Below are 17,673 nucleotides of genomic sequence, written 5' to 3'. Positions count from 1 at the left end.
GCAGCCGCGCCAGTCCCCGCCGCCGCCGCGCCGCTTCCTGCCGCGCCGCTTCCTGCGCCCAAAGAGGAGGATGACATCCGAGCTGAAGAGGAGCCATTGGAGGTACCGCGGAGCCCCGCCTCCCCCGACTCGGAATCCTTTGATTGGAAGGCCATTCAAGAAGGCGCCAACTCCATTGTCAGCAGCCTCAATGCCGCCGCCGCCGCCTCGTCGCTGTCCCGCCAAGGCTCATCGGACTCCGATTCCGTGCTGTCCCTCAAATCCGTGGGTTCGCCGTTCCACCTGCCATCCCCCATGAGCAACCCCCCCGAGGAGGGCGGGGAGTCCAAACGAGGCGCAAGGGTGGTCAAGCCGTCTGCGGATGACAAAAAGAAGAAAGATGAAGATGAAGAGGAGCTGAAGGCATTGAGGGGTGGGAAGAAGGTGTACCGGAGTCTTATCACTGGCAAGCCCAGGACGGAGCTCGCGGCCAGGGGGAGGAGCAAACCGAGAACGGCCGCTGCGGCCAAAGCGCCAGGAAGCGGCGACTCGTCACGGGATTCCACACCGTCGCGTTCCTCTCAGAGAGGAGGGAGACCCTCACAGCTACCGCGTACAGCGTCCCCAGCCACCCAAAAAGCAGCTGCCAAACCTGCCGCAGTAGCGGCGAAGGGCCTGGCCAGTGTCCCAAAGAAGGAGAAAGCAGATGCGGAGAAACCCGCACTCGTCCGTCAGTCCACTTTTATCAAGGAGGCGCCCAGTCCTACGCTCAAGAGGAAGCTGGAAGAGTCCACCGGGGCGACGTGTCGCTTGGGCGACAGCGGCAGCGCATCTGGAGCGACGTCTCGCAGACAGGACGCCGTCCGCTCGCAATCGGAGAGCCCGTCTCGCCCTCAGGACGCCGCCTCCACGTCGTCGTCGCGCTTGAGTCGCACGGGAACTTGGAAGCGCGAGAGCAAACATTCCACCTCGCTGCCCCGAGTGGGCACCTGGAAGCGAACCGGAAGTTCTTCCTCCATTCTCTCGGCCTCGTCCGAGTCAAGCGAGAAGGGCCGAAGCGAGGAGGAGGCCAGCGTCCGATCCAAGGGAACGTGGCGACGGGCCAAGAGCGCCGGTGTGGGAGAAGCCTTGGACGGCGCCGGCCGAGCCGACAACTCCGACGAGGTCTGGGTGCGTCTGGAGGATTGTCCTGTCAACAACCCGCGCTCGTCTTCCTCTTGCTCAGCTCGCTCACCCAATGCACCGCCCGTCATCCCCGGCCCCGCCCCCTCCAAAATCCCCTCTTCCTCCTCCTCTTCCGCTTCCTCCAACCTGAACTTACGCCGTAGCTGTGACAGCTTAGACGACAAGCCGCCGCCGCCTCAGCAACGCCTTCAGCAACGTAGTGGCGCCGTGGCCGCCAGGGTCAGCCCCTTCAACTACACGCCCAGTCCCAGGAAGAGCAACCCTGACTCGGCCGCGCTGCCCGCAGCCTCCGCCGCAGCCTCCCCCGCCACGTCCGCCACGCCCACACGGCCCTCGCTTATTCCCACTCCCGTCACCAAAAAGCGGGAGCCAAAGGGCGGCGAAGGAGGAGGAGGAGGCGGCGGTGGCGGTGAACGCGGCTCCTATATTGTCACATCCGTATGAAAGCCACTCTACTTAAGCCCCGCCCCTATCTACCCCGCTCTCCCCTTATTGGCCAGACTCAGCCGTCAGTCAGTCAGTCAGGCTGGCTGTCTTTTTCTACCACTAACGATGTGTAGCGCTTAGCTCGTATTTCCGCATGCTCCCCGCAACTCCCCCCGAGAGACCCCGCCCCCTCCCACCCACCCCCAAGAAGAAGGCGCTGTTTAGCGGATCCTGTTCGTGTGGACGTTGTTGATGTTTTCACTGACAAACACTGTAATGCCTAACTTATTAATTTAAATGTTTTTGGCAACATAAGACAAGAATAAAAGTCAACATTTTAGCTCTCAACACCTTTGTCGTGCATCCTGGGGGCGTCAACTTTCCGAGTCGCCCTTCCCAAAGGGGTGGAGCCATAACATCTTTGGACCACTTTTGGTTGGCTGGCATGCCAACAAACAAATGTACCTGCTGTGGTGCCTTAAGCTACGAGTCAAATTATTTCCAAGATGCATTCCATTTGAAATAAATGGAATGTAATTGATCCATTGCACCCACTCCCAAAAAAAAAAAAAAGTGTATAAAAACACACTTAAACATTTTCCCTCTGCAAACACGTAACATGCCAAATAATTTGGGAGGTCAGCTCCATACTGGAATGGTCATATCTCAATTTATTCATCAATCGATTTAGTGTGTGCCATGACTTACTTGGATAAATAAATGATAACAATGGTTTCTAGTGGAAGAGAATTTGATTGTTGTGCCTGTGACCATCATTTTTTAAAATATGCGATTAGTTTACATTGCTGGCCAAGAAATGTTTTTGTTTTTCATGCAAATATTTACAATAATTCTGACGTGTACTGCGTTATGGTCGGTTAGTGATCGACGACGAGTACGACCCGTTTAGACTTGCCGTACAAATTGAGGTTACGTGGCCTCCATTGGAACGGAAATCTGGTGTGAACTGAGAAGTCGGGCTCCCTACTTGAGCCAAAATATTTCAGGACTTGTTTATTTGGAAAAAAAAAATTGACTGGCAGGCATGAAGTGTTGCAGTACATTCGGTTTCCATTTCCCGATGTGGGAGAGAAGTGTTAAAATTTAGGGATTTTTTTTGTTTGTTTAATTATTATTTATATAATATCGCCGGCGTTGTGCGGAATCATCACACTTCTCAAAACCTCAAGTTTCAATTGGGGTTGTTCCATGATCAAAAATAGCAAGACATCTCCGACACTCAATTTATTTTTTCTTTCACCTATCAGTAAACATGGCACACGCACGCACACACACGTACGGGCGAGATTTCCCAGATTTTGACAAATGAAGATTCGTCCCAACGCCACGATGTACTGTATATGTAATGTTAGATATATACTGTATATGTACATATATTGTGTTGGCATGAATAATTATGCATTATAACCCCTAATAAACGCACGCGGAACCGTTGACTCATATCGACAGTTTTAAAAATAAAACCATTTGGATCACGTCGTCGCACGTACGAGGGCTACAGAAAAGCAGTGTAAAGGTATGTTGAAATTTTTGCAGAAACACCGGTGTAATCTGCGCATGCGCACATACTTGCCCGACATTCGGAAACGTACGCTTCCTTCCTGTGACAAAACAAAGGTTTTGAATTGTAATTATGACCAATATTTGATCATTTCAAAACAAATATCTGCTTTTGTTCAACATTATAGGTTTATTCTAATTAACTTGTCTTCGTAGTGTTACTTTTTGTCGTAGCATTTAATTTGTTGAATCTTTTATTTTTCAAGGCGTACCGGAAGTTCTCTTTGTTTGGGAAGAGCTTAACACCGCTTTGCCGGAGTGGCCGAGTCTTCTGGAAAAAAATCCTTTTCTCTTTTGACTCTTTGCCTCCCCCGACCATCTTCAAATGACATTGACAATTCGGGAAGTTTCCTGACTCGCCAGGAGAGAGTAAGGTACGTTTTTATTCCAATAAGTCAAGCTTTGTTACGTTGACAATGTCGAATGCTATTGGCACCCAACCGCGGCTGTTAGCCCAACGCTTTGCGGGTTTTTTTTTGCCACAAATGACAAGCGTGTGTGTGCTCTCGCGTCGTTTTTCTTTTAACCACATTCTTATAAAGCATGTTAGCTTCAGTGCTACTTGGAGCCGCTTAGTGGGAACCAACTCTCGCGATAAGTCTCCGCCATGTACCGTTGAACGTTTTTTTTTTTTTTTTAAGTATGCCGTCATCATAACGTCACTTTTCGCCCCCCAGTAGTCATGCTGTCCCTCCCCCCTCCGGGAGTGACGCCTCAGGCTCCTGCGCTCCCATTGGCTGACAAGGATGTCTACGCAGCCACGGAAACGCGTACGTGTGAGCAAACCCACGAAACCACAAGAGAACATTTGCAATGAGCATTCACAGAGACTGTAACAAGGAACAAAACAGCTCCTGCCCTAAAAACCTAATTGCTTCGATTGATTGTTTTGTGGTGTCAGCAACTAATCAAAAAATAAATAAAATAACGCATTGGCTCAAATGCCTTTAAATAATTTTATATTATTAATAATGAATGATATCCATATATGTGAAGATACTGACCGTGTTAATGATTTCTCACAGATTTCTCACACAACAGGACACGACTGCCATTGCAAAAATGCTGGAGTTTTTGAGGGGAGGGGTCTTGTGTCGTTGGATGTCATTTCAATGGCGAAAATAGATTTGCTAAATGACCCGTTCCTTTTGCAGTCACTCCTCAGGGGGTTCATCATCATCATCATCATCATCATCACCCTCAGCAGCAGCAGCAGCATCCTAGTCCTCAGCTTAGCTGTCCTTGCGCGTCGCTGTTGCCCCGCCTCCTGGCTGCTCACAGGATGGAGGTGCGGCGTCTCCTGCGAGGGGCCCTGGTGTCCTTGGGCCGGCGAGTGGACGCCCTGGAGCGAACGGCTGGCACAGGCGTTGGCAGGAGGAGGAGCCGCAAGAGGAACAGGAGCCACGTCACGCCGCAAGCAGACCACAAAAAAGGTAACACGGCAATGTCACACCCCAAACAAAGCCAACTTTCAAGGGGGTGTCAAAAATCACTCGGCTAATGTGGTTGCACAAGTGTACACACCCTCCTAAACTGAGGGAGTGGTTTCAGAATGAAACAGTCCGCCTTCAACACACGCTTAAATGGGAGGCAATATCTTTCAAGACCTTCAGATTGACCCCAGATTAAGTTTAGATGTTCCAGTAGGCTTTTCCTGACCGACAAAATTGTCAGACTGCTGGTAGGAAGCAAAAAAAATAATGTCAGCAATCTGTGATGATTTTGGGCTCCTTTTTAGAACAGTCCATAACTCCCTCTGCTTTCCTGCACCTTTCTGCGATAAAGCTGTTTTTCTAGTAGGCTGTTTTTGACAAAATTATAGTCACGTTTGGCATGTAAAGAGCTTCCACGGCATCGGAGCGACAAAACACATTCACATGAACCAAACAAAAACCTGTCCTGATTTTGTGTGTGTTTGTGTGTGCGTTTTCTTCTTCTTTAGATTTGGACGCTTTCCCCAGCCTGGTTTCCTCTTCCTGTAGCCCCCATGTCACTAGCTCTTCCCATCCATGGCCATCGTCAGTGCTAGACAGCTCGCCTCTTTGGCACAGCTCCAGCCAATCAGAGCACAAGAGTGGACTGGAGGGGAGGGGCATCAAGAGGAGGAAAAGGAGCATCACAGGAGGAGAAAGAGAAGAGAAAAGAGAAGACGGCGGCGGCGACAAAGAGGACGATGAGCGCGCGAGGTTCGTCGGCCGCATGGCCATCTGCCAGACGGCAGGCGAAGCTTCTGACCACGCACCCCTCACGCTCTTCAACTTTGACCCCAGAAGACAGGATGACGGCGGCCAATTGGTGAAGGCCGTCAGCGTTGCTGTCGGGCGGAATGGTTACAGGTGGGAATGGCAACTTGATTGTGCCCCTGATTCACGTCCATCCAGGCCTGGAGTGGTTAGACAAAGAACAAACAGTGCCGTTGACATTGCAAAACTTAAAGTCCAACTTGAGAAAATCTCTCAAATTCACTTGAGTGAAAAGTTAATTTTTTTTTTTTTTTTTGTCCTCATAGCTCCTCCGCCCAGGATGCTTTTGACTTGCTGCGAGCCGTGAGCAACCAATGGCATGCCTCGTCCGTCTCCCACTGCCAATGGCGCTTTTCCGACTTCACGCCTCCTCTGTCGTCCCGCTCCAGCTGCAGTTCTCGGCTAGACGTCAACGCCATGCTGCGTCTGTCCATGGTGGCCGTGGCGACGCTTGCTGCTTCCGGGGGCTGGACTCGCTGGAATCCCCGGCGGGTCCTGAGGGACTGGACGGCCCCGCCCAGTCTCACCATCGATCACTGGTTGGTTGCTTGTTGCCGCTTCGTTAGCGTAAGCGCTACTGAGGTGCTCACTCACGGACTCGTTTGTTTTTGTTGGCAGTTACATCCAAACAGCTGATCTCAGGTCAGTTCAAGCGTCTTCTTTTGGCCTGTCAATCATTTGCAACCGTTCATCGGCTCATGCCATGTGGTGTGATTTGCAGGCATACAAGGGCAAGGAAAAGATCCATTCACTGTCCTCGGAAGCGCCTCCTAGCCCCGCCTCTTCCTGCGTGCTCTGACAACGTAGCCTCACCTCAGGTCACGATCACTCAATCATCAGCTGGCTCCAAGGAGGTGTGTGTGTGTGTGTGTGTGTGTGTGTGTGTGTGTGTGTGTGTGTGTGTGTGTTTCTATAAATGTACATTTAATTTTAGTTTTTTAAAAGCATTTTTGTTTGTATTTTATTTCATCAATTAAAATTACAAAAAATATTTATTTTTTTTTCATTAGTTTTCGTTAACTTTAATAACCTTGGTGAGTGTTTGGAATTGTGTGTCTCAATAAGTGAGGCTGTTGGGGAGAAGTGAGAGAGAGTGGATCACGTGAGAGGATGTGCGAGTGGCGTTGACGAGCCCCCCTTGCGTCTTGTCTTCAGAAAGCCAAGCGTGTGTCCCAGATCCGAATCCGTCGAGCTGCGCCGCGAGAGACGCCTCTCACACCCATGGGGCTGCCCAAGGTCAAAAGGTGAGCGGCGACATCGCCGCGAGAAAGGGCGATGATGACGACGCAAAGGTCAAACTAGCGTTTTGTGTCCGTTTGAGGTTGAAGAAGAAGGAGTTCAGCGTGGAGGAGATTTACACCAATAAGAACTACAAATGTCCCAGCAACAACAGGTAAACAAGGACCGCCAGCATCGCATCAGGGACTCCAATTGCCAGCATGCTTTGCTCCACAGGAGTCTGGAGACCATCTTTGAAGAGCCTCAGGAGAAGGATGGAGCCTTGCTTCTGATTGGCCAGCAAAGGCGGCGCAGACTCCTCCTCTTCCCGGACTTCACTCAGCCCAGGAAGAGGAAGAGACCCCAAGGTAGCGCGCCCACAAATCCACAACGCTCACAAATTCAATGCAACTCAACTCAAATTATTATTATTTTTAATCAATCCACACGCATCATGTGTTCCGCAAACTGACAAACACTTGCGTTGTCTTTGTCAGTGAACATTCGGTGGCATACATTTTGTTTGCAGGTGTTGGACTTCCTGTCGCGGCGGCGCCAAGAAAACGCACCGTCCGCCGTCAGTACCGCACAGGGCCCGGCGCCAACGACCCGTCGGACTTGGATGTGATGCTGGTGGAGAGACTGAGCGCGCTGGAAGACTTCCTGACTCGTCAGGGTTTGGATGTGTGACATCCCTTCCTGTCTGACCAATGTAGTTATAAACAAATTGAAACATGTATATTTTTGGAATGAATAAATTTTGCTCGAGTGGTCTCAAATTTGCTGATGATCTCAAGTATGTCCATCAGATTCAGAAAAAATGTCAGGGCACATTCAGACAAACAATTGGACTGGGCAACAGTCAATTTTCATTTTGACAAACAATGGACTGTAATTGTCACTAGTCGACACTGCAGTCGAACCCTGCTATTCGCGTGGATGGATTAAACCTTATAGTATTTTCCAACTCAACAATTTTGTTTCATTCAATTTTTGTTTTCCACGAAAAATGGAGAGTGTGGAAAAAAAAATGCGGTTGGCTTTACGGCATTTAGTTGGCGTTGTTCCTCATCTAAACAGCAGGTCGCGCTGTTGGACCAATTGTCATCTGAAATGGCGTCGAGGAAGAAATTGAGCGAGCCAATAGATACCCAGTCTGAAATGACGTCATTAGACTACGCTTGAAGCCCTCCCAGAAACAAACAAAAAAAGACACAAGTCCAAACAAAATTCCTACATTAAAGTCTCCAGATGACCGTGAGCACTTTGATTCTCCATGACCGCGCGCGTGAGTGTCTGACCGCCTCCTTTCAACACGCGAGTTAGCAGATAAACTTTCCGCAAACCCGTTTAAAATGTTTCCCCCCCCCGTCCCTTCGTGACTGCATTCCGATGTTAGCCGAATGAACCAGCAGCCGAAACTCCGACCGCAGACGTGCACTTTGGGTCGTTCCAACCAGCTTGAGATCATTTCGACATTTCCGAACGACTTCTGCTCATGCTAACCGACGTCACGCTGATGGCGTCACCAACCACGAGACCAGCGCGAGATCCGCAAACGCGCGGGCACAATGTGATATGTTGAGCGTCAACTTGTGACCGCCTCTTGTGACTGTCAAGTGTTTGTGCGTGCGCGCGTGTGTGTGTTTCTGCTTGCTGGTGTGCAAAATAATCTGCAATAAATCTCTATCAAAGGCCACCAGACGTGGTGACCCGAAAACCACATGACTCAATGGCAGGCCTCTTCAAATAAAAGTTCACCAGTGATCTGACGTTGTGGTTTTCTAGAAATGTTGTAGTGATCATTGGAAAAAGTAAACACTGGCTGAGTTTTATAGAAATAATGTTTTGCACATTTCTTTTTATCTGTTCCCTATTTATTGTGAGAAATTATTGACGTGGGGTCTTCACATAAATACATATTAAATATTATAAATGCTAATAATAATAACGCATCTCACTTGGAGGCTCCAAAAAGGTGGGAAACCCCTGTGTTAGCGTGTTTATTAAATTTGTGCACGTGTGTGTATGTGTGTTGTAGGTGTGTGTGTTGTACTTTGCTAAGAGCGCCGAGCTCAGCGGCGTGCGGGAGGAGCTTTTACAAGTGGACACGCCAATCAACAGCCAGGACCTTTGGACTCGGTTGCTAGGGCAACACCCCAGGTCGGAATGTTACACTGTTTCCATGGGCTGCCGGTGCAAGGCGTAATATGTGTGTGTGTGTGTGTGTGTGCGTGCAGGTTGCGGGTGTTGCAGGGTCACGTGGTGTTGGCGGTGCGCCATCATGGTGGAGAGACTGAGCGCGCTGGAAGACTTCCTGACTCGTCAGGGTTTGGATGTGTGACATCCCTTCCTGTCTGACCAATGTAGTTATAAACAAATTGAAACATGTATATTTTTGGAATGAATAAATTTTGCTCGAGTGGTCTCAAATTTGCTGATGATCTCAAGTATGTCCATCAGATTCAGAAAAAATGTCAGGGCACATTCAGACAAACAATTGGACTGGGCAACAGTCAATTTTCATTTTGACAAACAATGGACTGTAATTGTCACTAGTCGACACTGCAGTCGAACCCTGCTATTCGCGTGGATGGATTAAACCTTATAGTATTTTCCAACTCAACAATTTTGTTTCATTCAATTTTTGTTTTCCACGAAAAATGGAGAGTGTGGAAAAAAAAATGCGGTTGGCTTTACGGCATTTAGTTGGCGTTGTTCCTCATCTAAACAGCAGGTCGCGCTGTTGGACCAATTGTCATCTGAAATGGCGTCGAGGAAGAAATTGAGCGAGCCAATAGATACCCAGTCTGAAATGACGTCATTAGACTACGCTTGAAGCCCTCCCAGAAACAAACAAAAAAAGACACAAGTCCAAACAAAATTCCTACATTAAAGTCTCCAGATGACCGTGAGCACTTTGATTCTCCATGACCGCGCGCGTGAGTGTCTGACCGCCTCCTTTCAACACGCGAGTTAGCAGATAAACTTTCCGCAAACCCGTTTAAAATGTTTCCCCCCCCCGTCCCTTCGTGACTGCATTCCGATGTTAGCCGAATGAACCAGCAGCCGAAACTCCGACCGCAGACGTGCACTTTGGGTCGTTCCAACCAGCTTGAGATCATTTCGACATTTCCGAACGACTTCTGCTCATGCTAACCGACGTCACGCTGATGGCGTCACCAACCACGAGACCAGCGCGAGATCCGCAAACGCGCGGGCACAATGTGATATGTTGAGCGTCAACTTGTGACCGCCTCTTGTGACTGTCAAGTGTTTGTGCGTGCGCGCGTGTGTGTGTTTCTGCTTGCTGGTGTGCAAAATAATCTGCAATAAATCTCTATCAAAGGCCACCAGACGTGGTGACCCGAAAACCACATGACTCAATGGCAGGCCTCTTCAAATAAAAGTTCACCAGTGATCTGACGTTGTGGTTTTCTAGAAATGTTGTAGTGATCATTGGAAAAAGTAAACACTGGCTGAGTTTTATAGAAATAATGTTTTGCACATTTCTTTTTATCTGTTCCCTATTTATTGTGAGAAATTATTGACGTGGGGTCTTCACATAAATACATATTAAATATTATAAATGCTAATAATAATAACGCATCTCACTTGGAGGCTCCAAAAAGGTGGGAAACCCCTGTGTTAGCGTGTTTATTAAATTTGTGCACGTGTGTGTATGTGTGTTGTAGGTGTGTGTGTTGTACTTTGCTAAGAGCGCCGAGCTCAGCGGCGTGCGGGAGGAGCTTTTACAAGTGGACACGCCAATCAACAGCCAGGACCTTTGGACTCGGTTGCTAGGGCAACACCCCAGGTCGGAATGTTACACTGTTTCCATGGGCTGCCGGTGCAAGGCGTAATATGTGTGTGTGTGTGTGTGTGTGCGTGCAGGTTGCGGGTGTTGCAGGGTCACGTGGTGTTGGCGGTGCGCCATCAGTACGTGGCCATCGACGACCAGGAGGCGCTGACTCTGCGAGACGGGGACGAGGTCGCCGTGGTGCCGCCGCTGAGCGGAGGATGAGCAGCCAGTCGCCACCCGTGAGCTTTTGTCGTCCTAACGATCCAAATGTGACCGTGTGTGTGTGTGTGTGTGTGCGTGCAGGTTGCGGGTGTTGCAGGGTCACGTGGTGTTGGCGGTGCGCCATCAGTACGTGGCCATCGACGACCAGGAGGCGCTGACTCTGCGAGACGGGGACGAGGTCGCCGTGGTGCCGCCGCTGAGCGGAGGATGAGCAGCCAGTCGCCACCCGTGAGCTTTTGTCGTCCTAACGATCCAAATGTGACCTCACAACACGCAGAACCATCAAGGCTTTAGTCAAGCGTTTGTAACTAGAACATCATCATCACCGTTTAAACATAATCACGACCTGTCACAAACAGAAGAAGCGCCGTAACCACGGTCGTAATCAAAAGCATAAAAACAATGTTCTCTCTCCTCATCTGCCATCTTCTCTGGCAAGTTGGGGGCGTCAAAGAAGGGGCGGGACATCTTCAAGCTGAGCCACCATCGGCTATCTGTCGAAGACGTGGTGGCGGCCGTCGGCAGCGCGTCCTGCGGCGCCATTTCTCTCTTTATAGGTACTCGTGACATCACTTCCTGTTTGCCAACGGCCATGCTGAGTTGTGTCCTCGCCGCAGGTACGACGCGCGAGGACCAGTCGGAGAGCGGGAAGGTGATCGGTTTGGAGTATGAGGCGTACGAGCCCATGGTCCAGTCGGAGTTGGCCGAGCTGTGCCGCCGCCTGCGGGCGCGCTGGCCCGACCTCGCGCACATCTGCGTGCACCACCGCCTCGGGTCGTGCATGTCACTCTCATCACGCTCCTCGCGCTAGCCGCTCCCCTCTTAACCCTCGTTCCACCCTTAGGTGGGTGCGGGTTGGCGAAGCCAGCGTGGTAGCTGCCGTCTCGTCTCCTCATCGCCACGATGGCCAGAGGGCCCTCGTTTGCCTGTTGGACGGCCTGAAGGCCAACGTGCCTGTGTGGAAGAAGGTCAGGAAGGATTTCCCGCTCCTGTCCCAACAACCCCCCACCCTCAAATCCCTCCCCCGCTGGGCTCACCTGGCTCTCCGCCCGTCTTGTCTTCTCTGCAGGAAGTGTACGAGGACCGCAAAGCCAGCTGGAAAGAGAATGCCGAATGTGCCTGGGCCAGTTGCCATGGAAACCATGACGCTCAAACAATGATTGGTCAATAAAGAATATAATCCTATCATTCTGTGCAACCCTTCTCTTTCCTACATGGACCCCGACATTGATTGGCGACCATTCGATTTGTCCACATATGCTCTGACTTTAATTGCCGACCAGTCAATTGTCATTTTTCGGCTCTGACGTTGCCCAGTAATCAGTCCGCTCTATGTCTTTGCAATGTGACGTTGACCGTGTGTTTCATTGTTTGTTGATATTCCTTCTGACATTGACTGACGACCAGTCCGTTCTCTACCTATATGCTTTATGACATTGATTGGCAACCAGACTTGCCTTGCAAACGTTGTTTATCTATTGTCACATTGTCTGGCAACCAGTCCCTTGTTTGGTGACAATATTCTGCAATGGTCGCTAACCAGTGTGCTAATTGGTCAATTTGTCGACATCATCATGATCAGCGGCGAAAAATTAAATCAAGCTTCGGAAGAGTGGAAAAGTCGACCTGGGACTTTCGATCGGCTTTCTTCGGCTTCTTCCAAGCACTCCGGATTTCCGTGCGTGTACGTGCGCGTATGCGTGTGTGCTTGTGTCTGCGTTCGTTTCCTCCGGCGGGTAAATCGAAAGGCGAGGCAGCATGATATGATGCCCCTCACGCGGACTGACGTTGACGCTGACCGGAAGCGCTCTTGTAAACGTAGCCCACACCCCGAACTCCATTGCCCGCCCCCTCTGGTCAGCTGACCGGCGGCCGGTCTGCTGACTGTCAAGCGGCTTCGGCTCGTCCGTCGAGGCCGCGGTGAGACTGAGAGCTGCCCGCCCCTCTGGAGCTCCTCAACGGATTCGTCGTCATCGTCGTTCTTCTCCGGGATCTCGGATCTCCAAGGTTCCTGGTTGGTGTCGAAGGGATTTCTAGACTGGATCAGTCGGCTGGACCTTTGGCCGCCGCCACCCGAGCTCGGCGCACCTTGCCCGGGGCGTGAACGCCCTCCTCCTGCCCCCGGCGGCGGCGGCCGGCCCGCCGTCCATCCGGCCGCGGAGCACCATGGCCCTACTGGAGGTCGTAATGCAAGGCCTGGCCGTGTTCGGCTTGCTGCTGTTCGTCGTGCTGTGGCTCATGCACTTCATGTCCATCATTTACGTGTGAGTGAGCCCATTAGCTTAGCTTAGCCTAGCCTAGCCTGAATTGGCTTGGCAACGCTAACTGGCAAGGAGCCTGATCCTACTGGTCTGTGTGGAAGTGCTCAGCCCTTCTGTTCTAACTAAACTAAACTCTTAAGAATTTTTGGATAAAACAAGACATTTTTTTTAAAAAATGGAGCGTCATTACGTCAATATTTGCGTGTGGGCGTACGGTAGCTCGCCGGTTAGCTCTGATCGACCTTTTTTCTTCTTTCCAATAATATATTGAAGCGTGCCGAAATGATTTGGGTAGCATTAAAAAGTATATACAAAAAAAGTTAAGTATTAAGTAGTCTGTAACTGCGTTAAGGGGAGAACATCCAAAATTGAACACCAAAATAGGAGGCAGATTCATTAGTGTGGAGAAATGAATTAACTTAGACTCCGGTGTACGTCAGACGGGGGGAATGGTAAAAAAACTCAAACTAAATTAATGTAGCATGAAATATTTATCAGTAATGTCATTTTTTTTCCACGAGAGTCCCGACTTTTGACTTCGACTTGAGGTCTGGTCTGCACAATAAATGTTGTCAGAATTACATGACAGCAGACCTTTTTTGTTAAGGTAAGATTTGCTTCTGGACAAGAAATTACAGCTTGCTACTATAGACCTTGTGAATTGAAGAAATTAAAACGTAATTCTACACACAAAAAAAGAAAACAATCATCACACTTGGTCTTTGAATATACTATTGAATATACATTTGACTGAATAATTGAGTGCTTGGGTAACGTAAAAGTATATATTTTGACTTGGTCCAAGAGAAAATAAGAACATGATTTTCGGGTTGATGTCTTATTAATGTTAGAAACAGTTGTGCCACTTCCTAACTCTCAAATAGGATTGGTTTCACGTCCTCATTTCGAAGCTTGCCAAACGAGCCCTCTGCAATCACGCTTTGCTTTTGGACGTCTTGTGGAAAAATTCACATAAAATAGTCGTTGAAAAATGTCCATGATTATTTTTTTTTCCATCAATCCACTTCAAGAAGCGCTGATGCTCTCATTGTGACGGAAACACAACAAATATGGGTTAGACGCTTAAAAAACTGGATTAATTGACAATATTAGATTATTTTTTTTTCCATCAATCCACTTCAAGAAGCTCTGATGCTCTTGTGACGGAAACACAACAAATATGGGTTAGACACTTAAAAAACTGCATTAATTGACAATATTAAAAAAAAAAGTAGGACGATATAGTTGTTGATAAATGAAGAGGCAGCAGCATTTGGACCCCTCCCCCCCCAAAAAAAACACATTCATTGAAAAGCATAAAATTTGCTTCAACCTTTTTTTCAAATATTTTTAGTTTTTCTGGTTTACTTTTGAAATATTTAAAAAAGTGAAGTTTGGATTGATTGCAGTTGTATTTTTCAGATTTTATACTTTGCAAGAATTAACAAGTTTATTTAGTTTTGTCACGACTGTAGGTGCAACAATTCAACAACTAATCAACAAATAAATACCAATTTACTTGACAAATATTTTGATCATCAATTACTGGTCATCATTTCGAGAGTTTATTTAGCTTAAAATTGCCTAATTTTCAGCACACAACAGTATTTTATATTTGTCCACATGTCCTCTAAATGACCTCTGACCCCATCCGTAGGCGCCTGCATCTGCACAAGAAGAGATCGGAGGTCAAGCAGCCGGCGGGCGTGTCCCTGCTCAAGCCGCTCAAGGGCGTCGATCCCAACCTCATTTCCAACCTGGAGACCTTCTTCACCATGGACTACCCCAAGGTAGCCGACCTTTAACCCCTCTGAACCCCATGTGCATACGTGTAACCTTGCGTGTGTGCATGTAGTACGAGGTGCTGATGTGCGTTCAGGACCAGGACGACCCGGCCATTGACGTTTGTAAGAAACTGCTGGGCAAATATCCCAACGTGGACGCTCGCCTCTTCATTGGTAACTACTTGCACCTTCAACGCTCACCCTCTCACCCGCGCACGTTTTCACTCTCACACATCACACACACGCACTCAGACCCACTCTCTCTTTGACTCTGTTTGGCTTGTGTGTGTTGAGCGGCTGTGGCCCTTCTAGGCTTTGCTGTAGTGCCGAAACGTATCTGTCAATTAGACGTGAGCTAAGCCATCCCACGTGACTTTACTCAAGTCTGAATTTCAGGCGTTAGTCACTGAAAAGCAAAAACCAAAGTGAAAATGTAGACCCTACCCCCGTGTCTCCGGCAGGGGGCAAGAAGGTGGGCATCAACCCCAAGATCAACAACCTGATGCCAGGCTACGAGGGTGCCAAGTACGGCCTGGTGTGGATCTGCGACAGCGGCATCCGAGGTCACCGGGCGCCATCTTGACTTGACTATCTGAGTCCCCCATGCTAACGCTAACGATAACTGTGTGTTTGTGTGTGCGCTACAGTGAAAGCAGACACGCTGACTGATCTGACCAATCAGATGACTGAGAAAGTGGGTCTGGTGCACGGTCTGCCGTACGTCGCCGACCGACAGGGATTTGCCGCCACGCTGGAGCAGGTGAGGCTGACTAGCACTGGGCTAACTAGCGTGAAGCTAATGGCACATATGAAGCTTTCTAGCGCCAGGCTAACAGTGCAGCTGAGTTTTATGCTGCGTTGCAAGAAGGTGATTTATACCAATTGGATTGTACCAGTTGTAAACATACGACAAAGATGGCCAATTCCGTCCATCCAATTATCTGAAGCGCTTCATCGTTATGGGGGTCGCAGCTGTCTTTGGGCAGTAGGCAGGGTACACCCTGAACTGGTTGCCAACCAATCGCAGATAAACAACCATTTGCGCTCATAATCACACCTGGGGACAATTTAGAGAGGTCCATTAACTTGCGATGCATGTTTTCGGAATGTGGGAGGAAACCGGAGTACCCGGAGAAAACCCAATCAGGCACGAGGAGATATTGCAACCGCCACACAGGAAGGCCGGAGTCTAGTCTAACTAGCATGAGGCTAACTGAGCAGGTGAAGCTAACTGACTCAGGCCAACTAGCATTAAGCTAACAATCGTGAGGCCGAAACTAACCGGCGGAAGCCTAACGGAATGAAAATCTGCCGTCAAGGTCTACTTCGGGACGTCGCACCCTCGGTCGTACATTTCAGCCAACGTGATGGGCATCAAGTGCGTGACAGGCATGTCGTGTCTGATGCGCAAAGACGTCCTGGACCAGGCTGGCGGCCTGGTGGCCTTTGCGCAATACATCGCCGAAGATTACTTCATGGCCAAGGCCATCGCAGACAGGTAGCTCATGCGCAGACCGTTGGGCGTGTCTGTGTGTGTGGGCGGGGCCCGGTGAAGCTCACTGATTGGTCTTCCATAGAGGCTGGAAGTTCTCCATGGCGACGCAGGTGGCCTTGCAGAATTCGGGCTCCTACTCCATCGGCCAATTCCAGTCACGCTTGATTAGGTGAACACCACGCCGACTCCTCCACCCCATCTTGGGCTAACGTGATGATGATGCTGATGATGAAGAAGTGTAACTCGCTCCCTTCTTTGCCGGCAGGTGGACCAAGCTGCGCATCAACATGCTTCCCGGCACTGTGTTGGAGCCCGTCTCCGAGTGCTTCCTGGCCAGCCTCATCATTGGTTGGGCCGCGCATTACGTATTCAGGTCAGCGGCCATTCGGCAAGCGACGCCTTCTCTTTGTCTGCTGTCTGTTGCCATGCTCGCTGCACTTCATCAGTGACAAAGTAACATCAGTTTGTTTGTACTCTGACCTTACAGAAAAAGAGCTGCTCATTTTCGGAGAGCTAGTTTCTCTCTTGCACTACATTCTGATTTAATTTTGCAAAATTCTGTTGCTTGTTTTCTTTTCGCCTTTACTAATGTACCTGCGGAGAACGTTCATTTGGGGGAAAAAAAGTGATTTCCAAATCATGCCAAGCTAGCATCGGCTTGACTTTTATGCCTTTGCGTAGTTTTGTTATAATGTGAACGGCATAACCGAAAATCAAAAATTAGCTCATGATTACAAATACACCTGACTTTAAAGCGTTTCTTTTTTCCATCACATTGTCATTTGTGCAGGCTGGGAAAAAAAAAAGAAACAAGCGCCTGGAAAACATATCCTTAGCGCTTATGTTGGAGTGAGCATAAGATGGCGAGCCCTTGTTCCTTTATCGCTATCTGATTATTATCACTTAGCAATAAAACAAGGCAAGATGTGGTCGGGGAGGGTGTGCCGCTTTGCATGATGAGGCAGATGATAGCCGCAAGCCTGCTGTGACAACCGAAGGACGAGACCGTACGTGCACGCATGTGCTCTCAAATATTAACACTGCGCGCGTGTGTGTGCGGGTGTGGGTGTGTGTGCCTGTAGGTGGGACATGATGGTGTTCTTCATGTGTCATTGTCTGGCGTGGTTCATCGCTGACTATGTCCAACTCACCGGAGTTCAGGTACGTCACTTCCACCAAGGCAATTTATTGATTGTGAAGAACTGAAAATGGTTATTTGTTGAATTTGGACGTCACGAAATCTAAACATGGCAACAGTTGGCGTCACAGCTCTTTCTTAACGACACTAAATTCTTGCGTTCATTCGACTTGTGTTTTATCAAGCTTATACGTCTCCGTATTTTAATGGGCAGGGCGGGCCGCCGAACTTCTCCAAGCTGGACTTTGCGGTGGCGTGGTTCATCCGCGAGTCCATGGCGGTGCAGATCTTCCTTTCGGCGCTTTGGGATCCCACCATCAGCTGGGGGACCCGCCGGGA

At 49.2% G+C, this 17,673-nt stretch overlaps 4 protein-coding genes across 8 annotated transcripts in view; all 4 read left to right on the top strand.

The window, feature by feature from the left end:
* The window catches only part of apc (APC regulator of WNT signaling pathway), a 12,929-nt gene extending 10,584 nt beyond the window's left edge, over positions 1-2,345 (top strand). The window contains exon 18 of the mRNA XM_019890067.1: positions 19-2,345. Within this exon, the coding sequence (XP_019745626.1) occupies positions 19-1,608 (1,590 nt within the window). The 3' untranslated portion in view covers positions 1,609-2,345. The remainder of the gene's footprint in view (positions 1-18) is intronic.
* Positions 2,346-3,257: 912 nt separating this feature from the next.
* Positions 3,258-7,416, top strand: LOC109527899 (uncharacterized). 4 transcript variants are annotated; one of them, XM_019890073.1, is made up of 11 exons: positions 3,258-3,540; positions 3,852-3,941; positions 4,326-4,604; positions 5,114-5,507; positions 5,681-5,953; positions 6,033-6,056; positions 6,136-6,268; positions 6,570-6,658; positions 6,736-6,807; positions 6,870-7,000; positions 7,162-7,416. In XM_019890073.1, exons 2-11 carry the CDS (start codon positions 3,854-3,856, stop codon positions 7,320-7,322), a joined length of 1,644 nt encoding a protein of 547 aa, XP_019745632.1. In that variant the 5' UTR covers positions 3,258-3,540; positions 3,852-3,853; the 3' UTR covers positions 7,323-7,416. The 4 variants fall into 4 exon arrangements, with proteins under 4 accessions (XP_019745632.1, XP_019745633.1, XP_019745631.1 ...); XM_019890074.1 differs by having other exon boundaries at positions 3,849-3,941; XM_019890072.1 differs by having other exon boundaries at positions 3,258-3,545.
* Positions 7,417-10,537: 3,121 nt separating this feature from the next.
* LOC109527904 (molybdopterin synthase catalytic subunit) lies at positions 10,538-11,844 on the top strand. 2 transcript variants are annotated; one of them, XM_019890081.1, is made up of 5 exons: positions 10,538-10,673; positions 11,096-11,213; positions 11,274-11,430; positions 11,501-11,624; positions 11,726-11,844. In XM_019890081.1, the coding sequence occupies exons 1-5, from the start codon at positions 10,653-10,655 to the stop codon at positions 11,825-11,827; spliced, it is 522 nt and encodes a 173-aa protein (XP_019745640.1). In that variant the 5' UTR covers positions 10,538-10,652; the 3' UTR covers positions 11,828-11,844. The 2 variants fall into 2 exon arrangements, with proteins under 2 accessions (XP_019745640.1, XP_019745639.1); XM_019890080.1 differs by lacking the exon at positions 10,538-10,673 and adding an exon at positions 10,749-10,884.
* A 640-nt stretch (positions 11,845-12,484) lies between these two features.
* On the top strand, positions 12,485-17,668 carry ugcg (UDP-glucose ceramide glucosyltransferase; the record flags this gene model as incomplete). The annotated part of the gene is made up of 10 exons (XM_019889965.1): positions 12,485-12,920; positions 14,575-14,707; positions 14,773-14,875; positions 15,163-15,264; positions 15,349-15,461; positions 16,021-16,199; positions 16,279-16,365; positions 16,462-16,569; positions 17,279-17,357; positions 17,549-17,668. Coding segments are annotated over exons 1-10 (1,122 nt in total), but the record flags the coding sequence as incomplete, so codon positions are not given.
* Positions 17,669-17,673: the final 5 nt, after the last annotated feature.

Source organism: Hippocampus comes, unplaced genomic scaffold (genome assembly GCF_001891065.2).
Source record: "Hippocampus comes isolate QL1 unplaced genomic scaffold, H_comes_QL1_v1.1 scaffold185, whole genome shotgun sequence".
NCBI lineage: Eukaryota > Metazoa > Chordata > Actinopteri > Syngnathiformes > Syngnathidae > Hippocampus > Hippocampus comes.
Note: the sequence above shows the minus strand (reverse complement) of the source record. Positions and strands in the feature narration are given on the sequence as shown.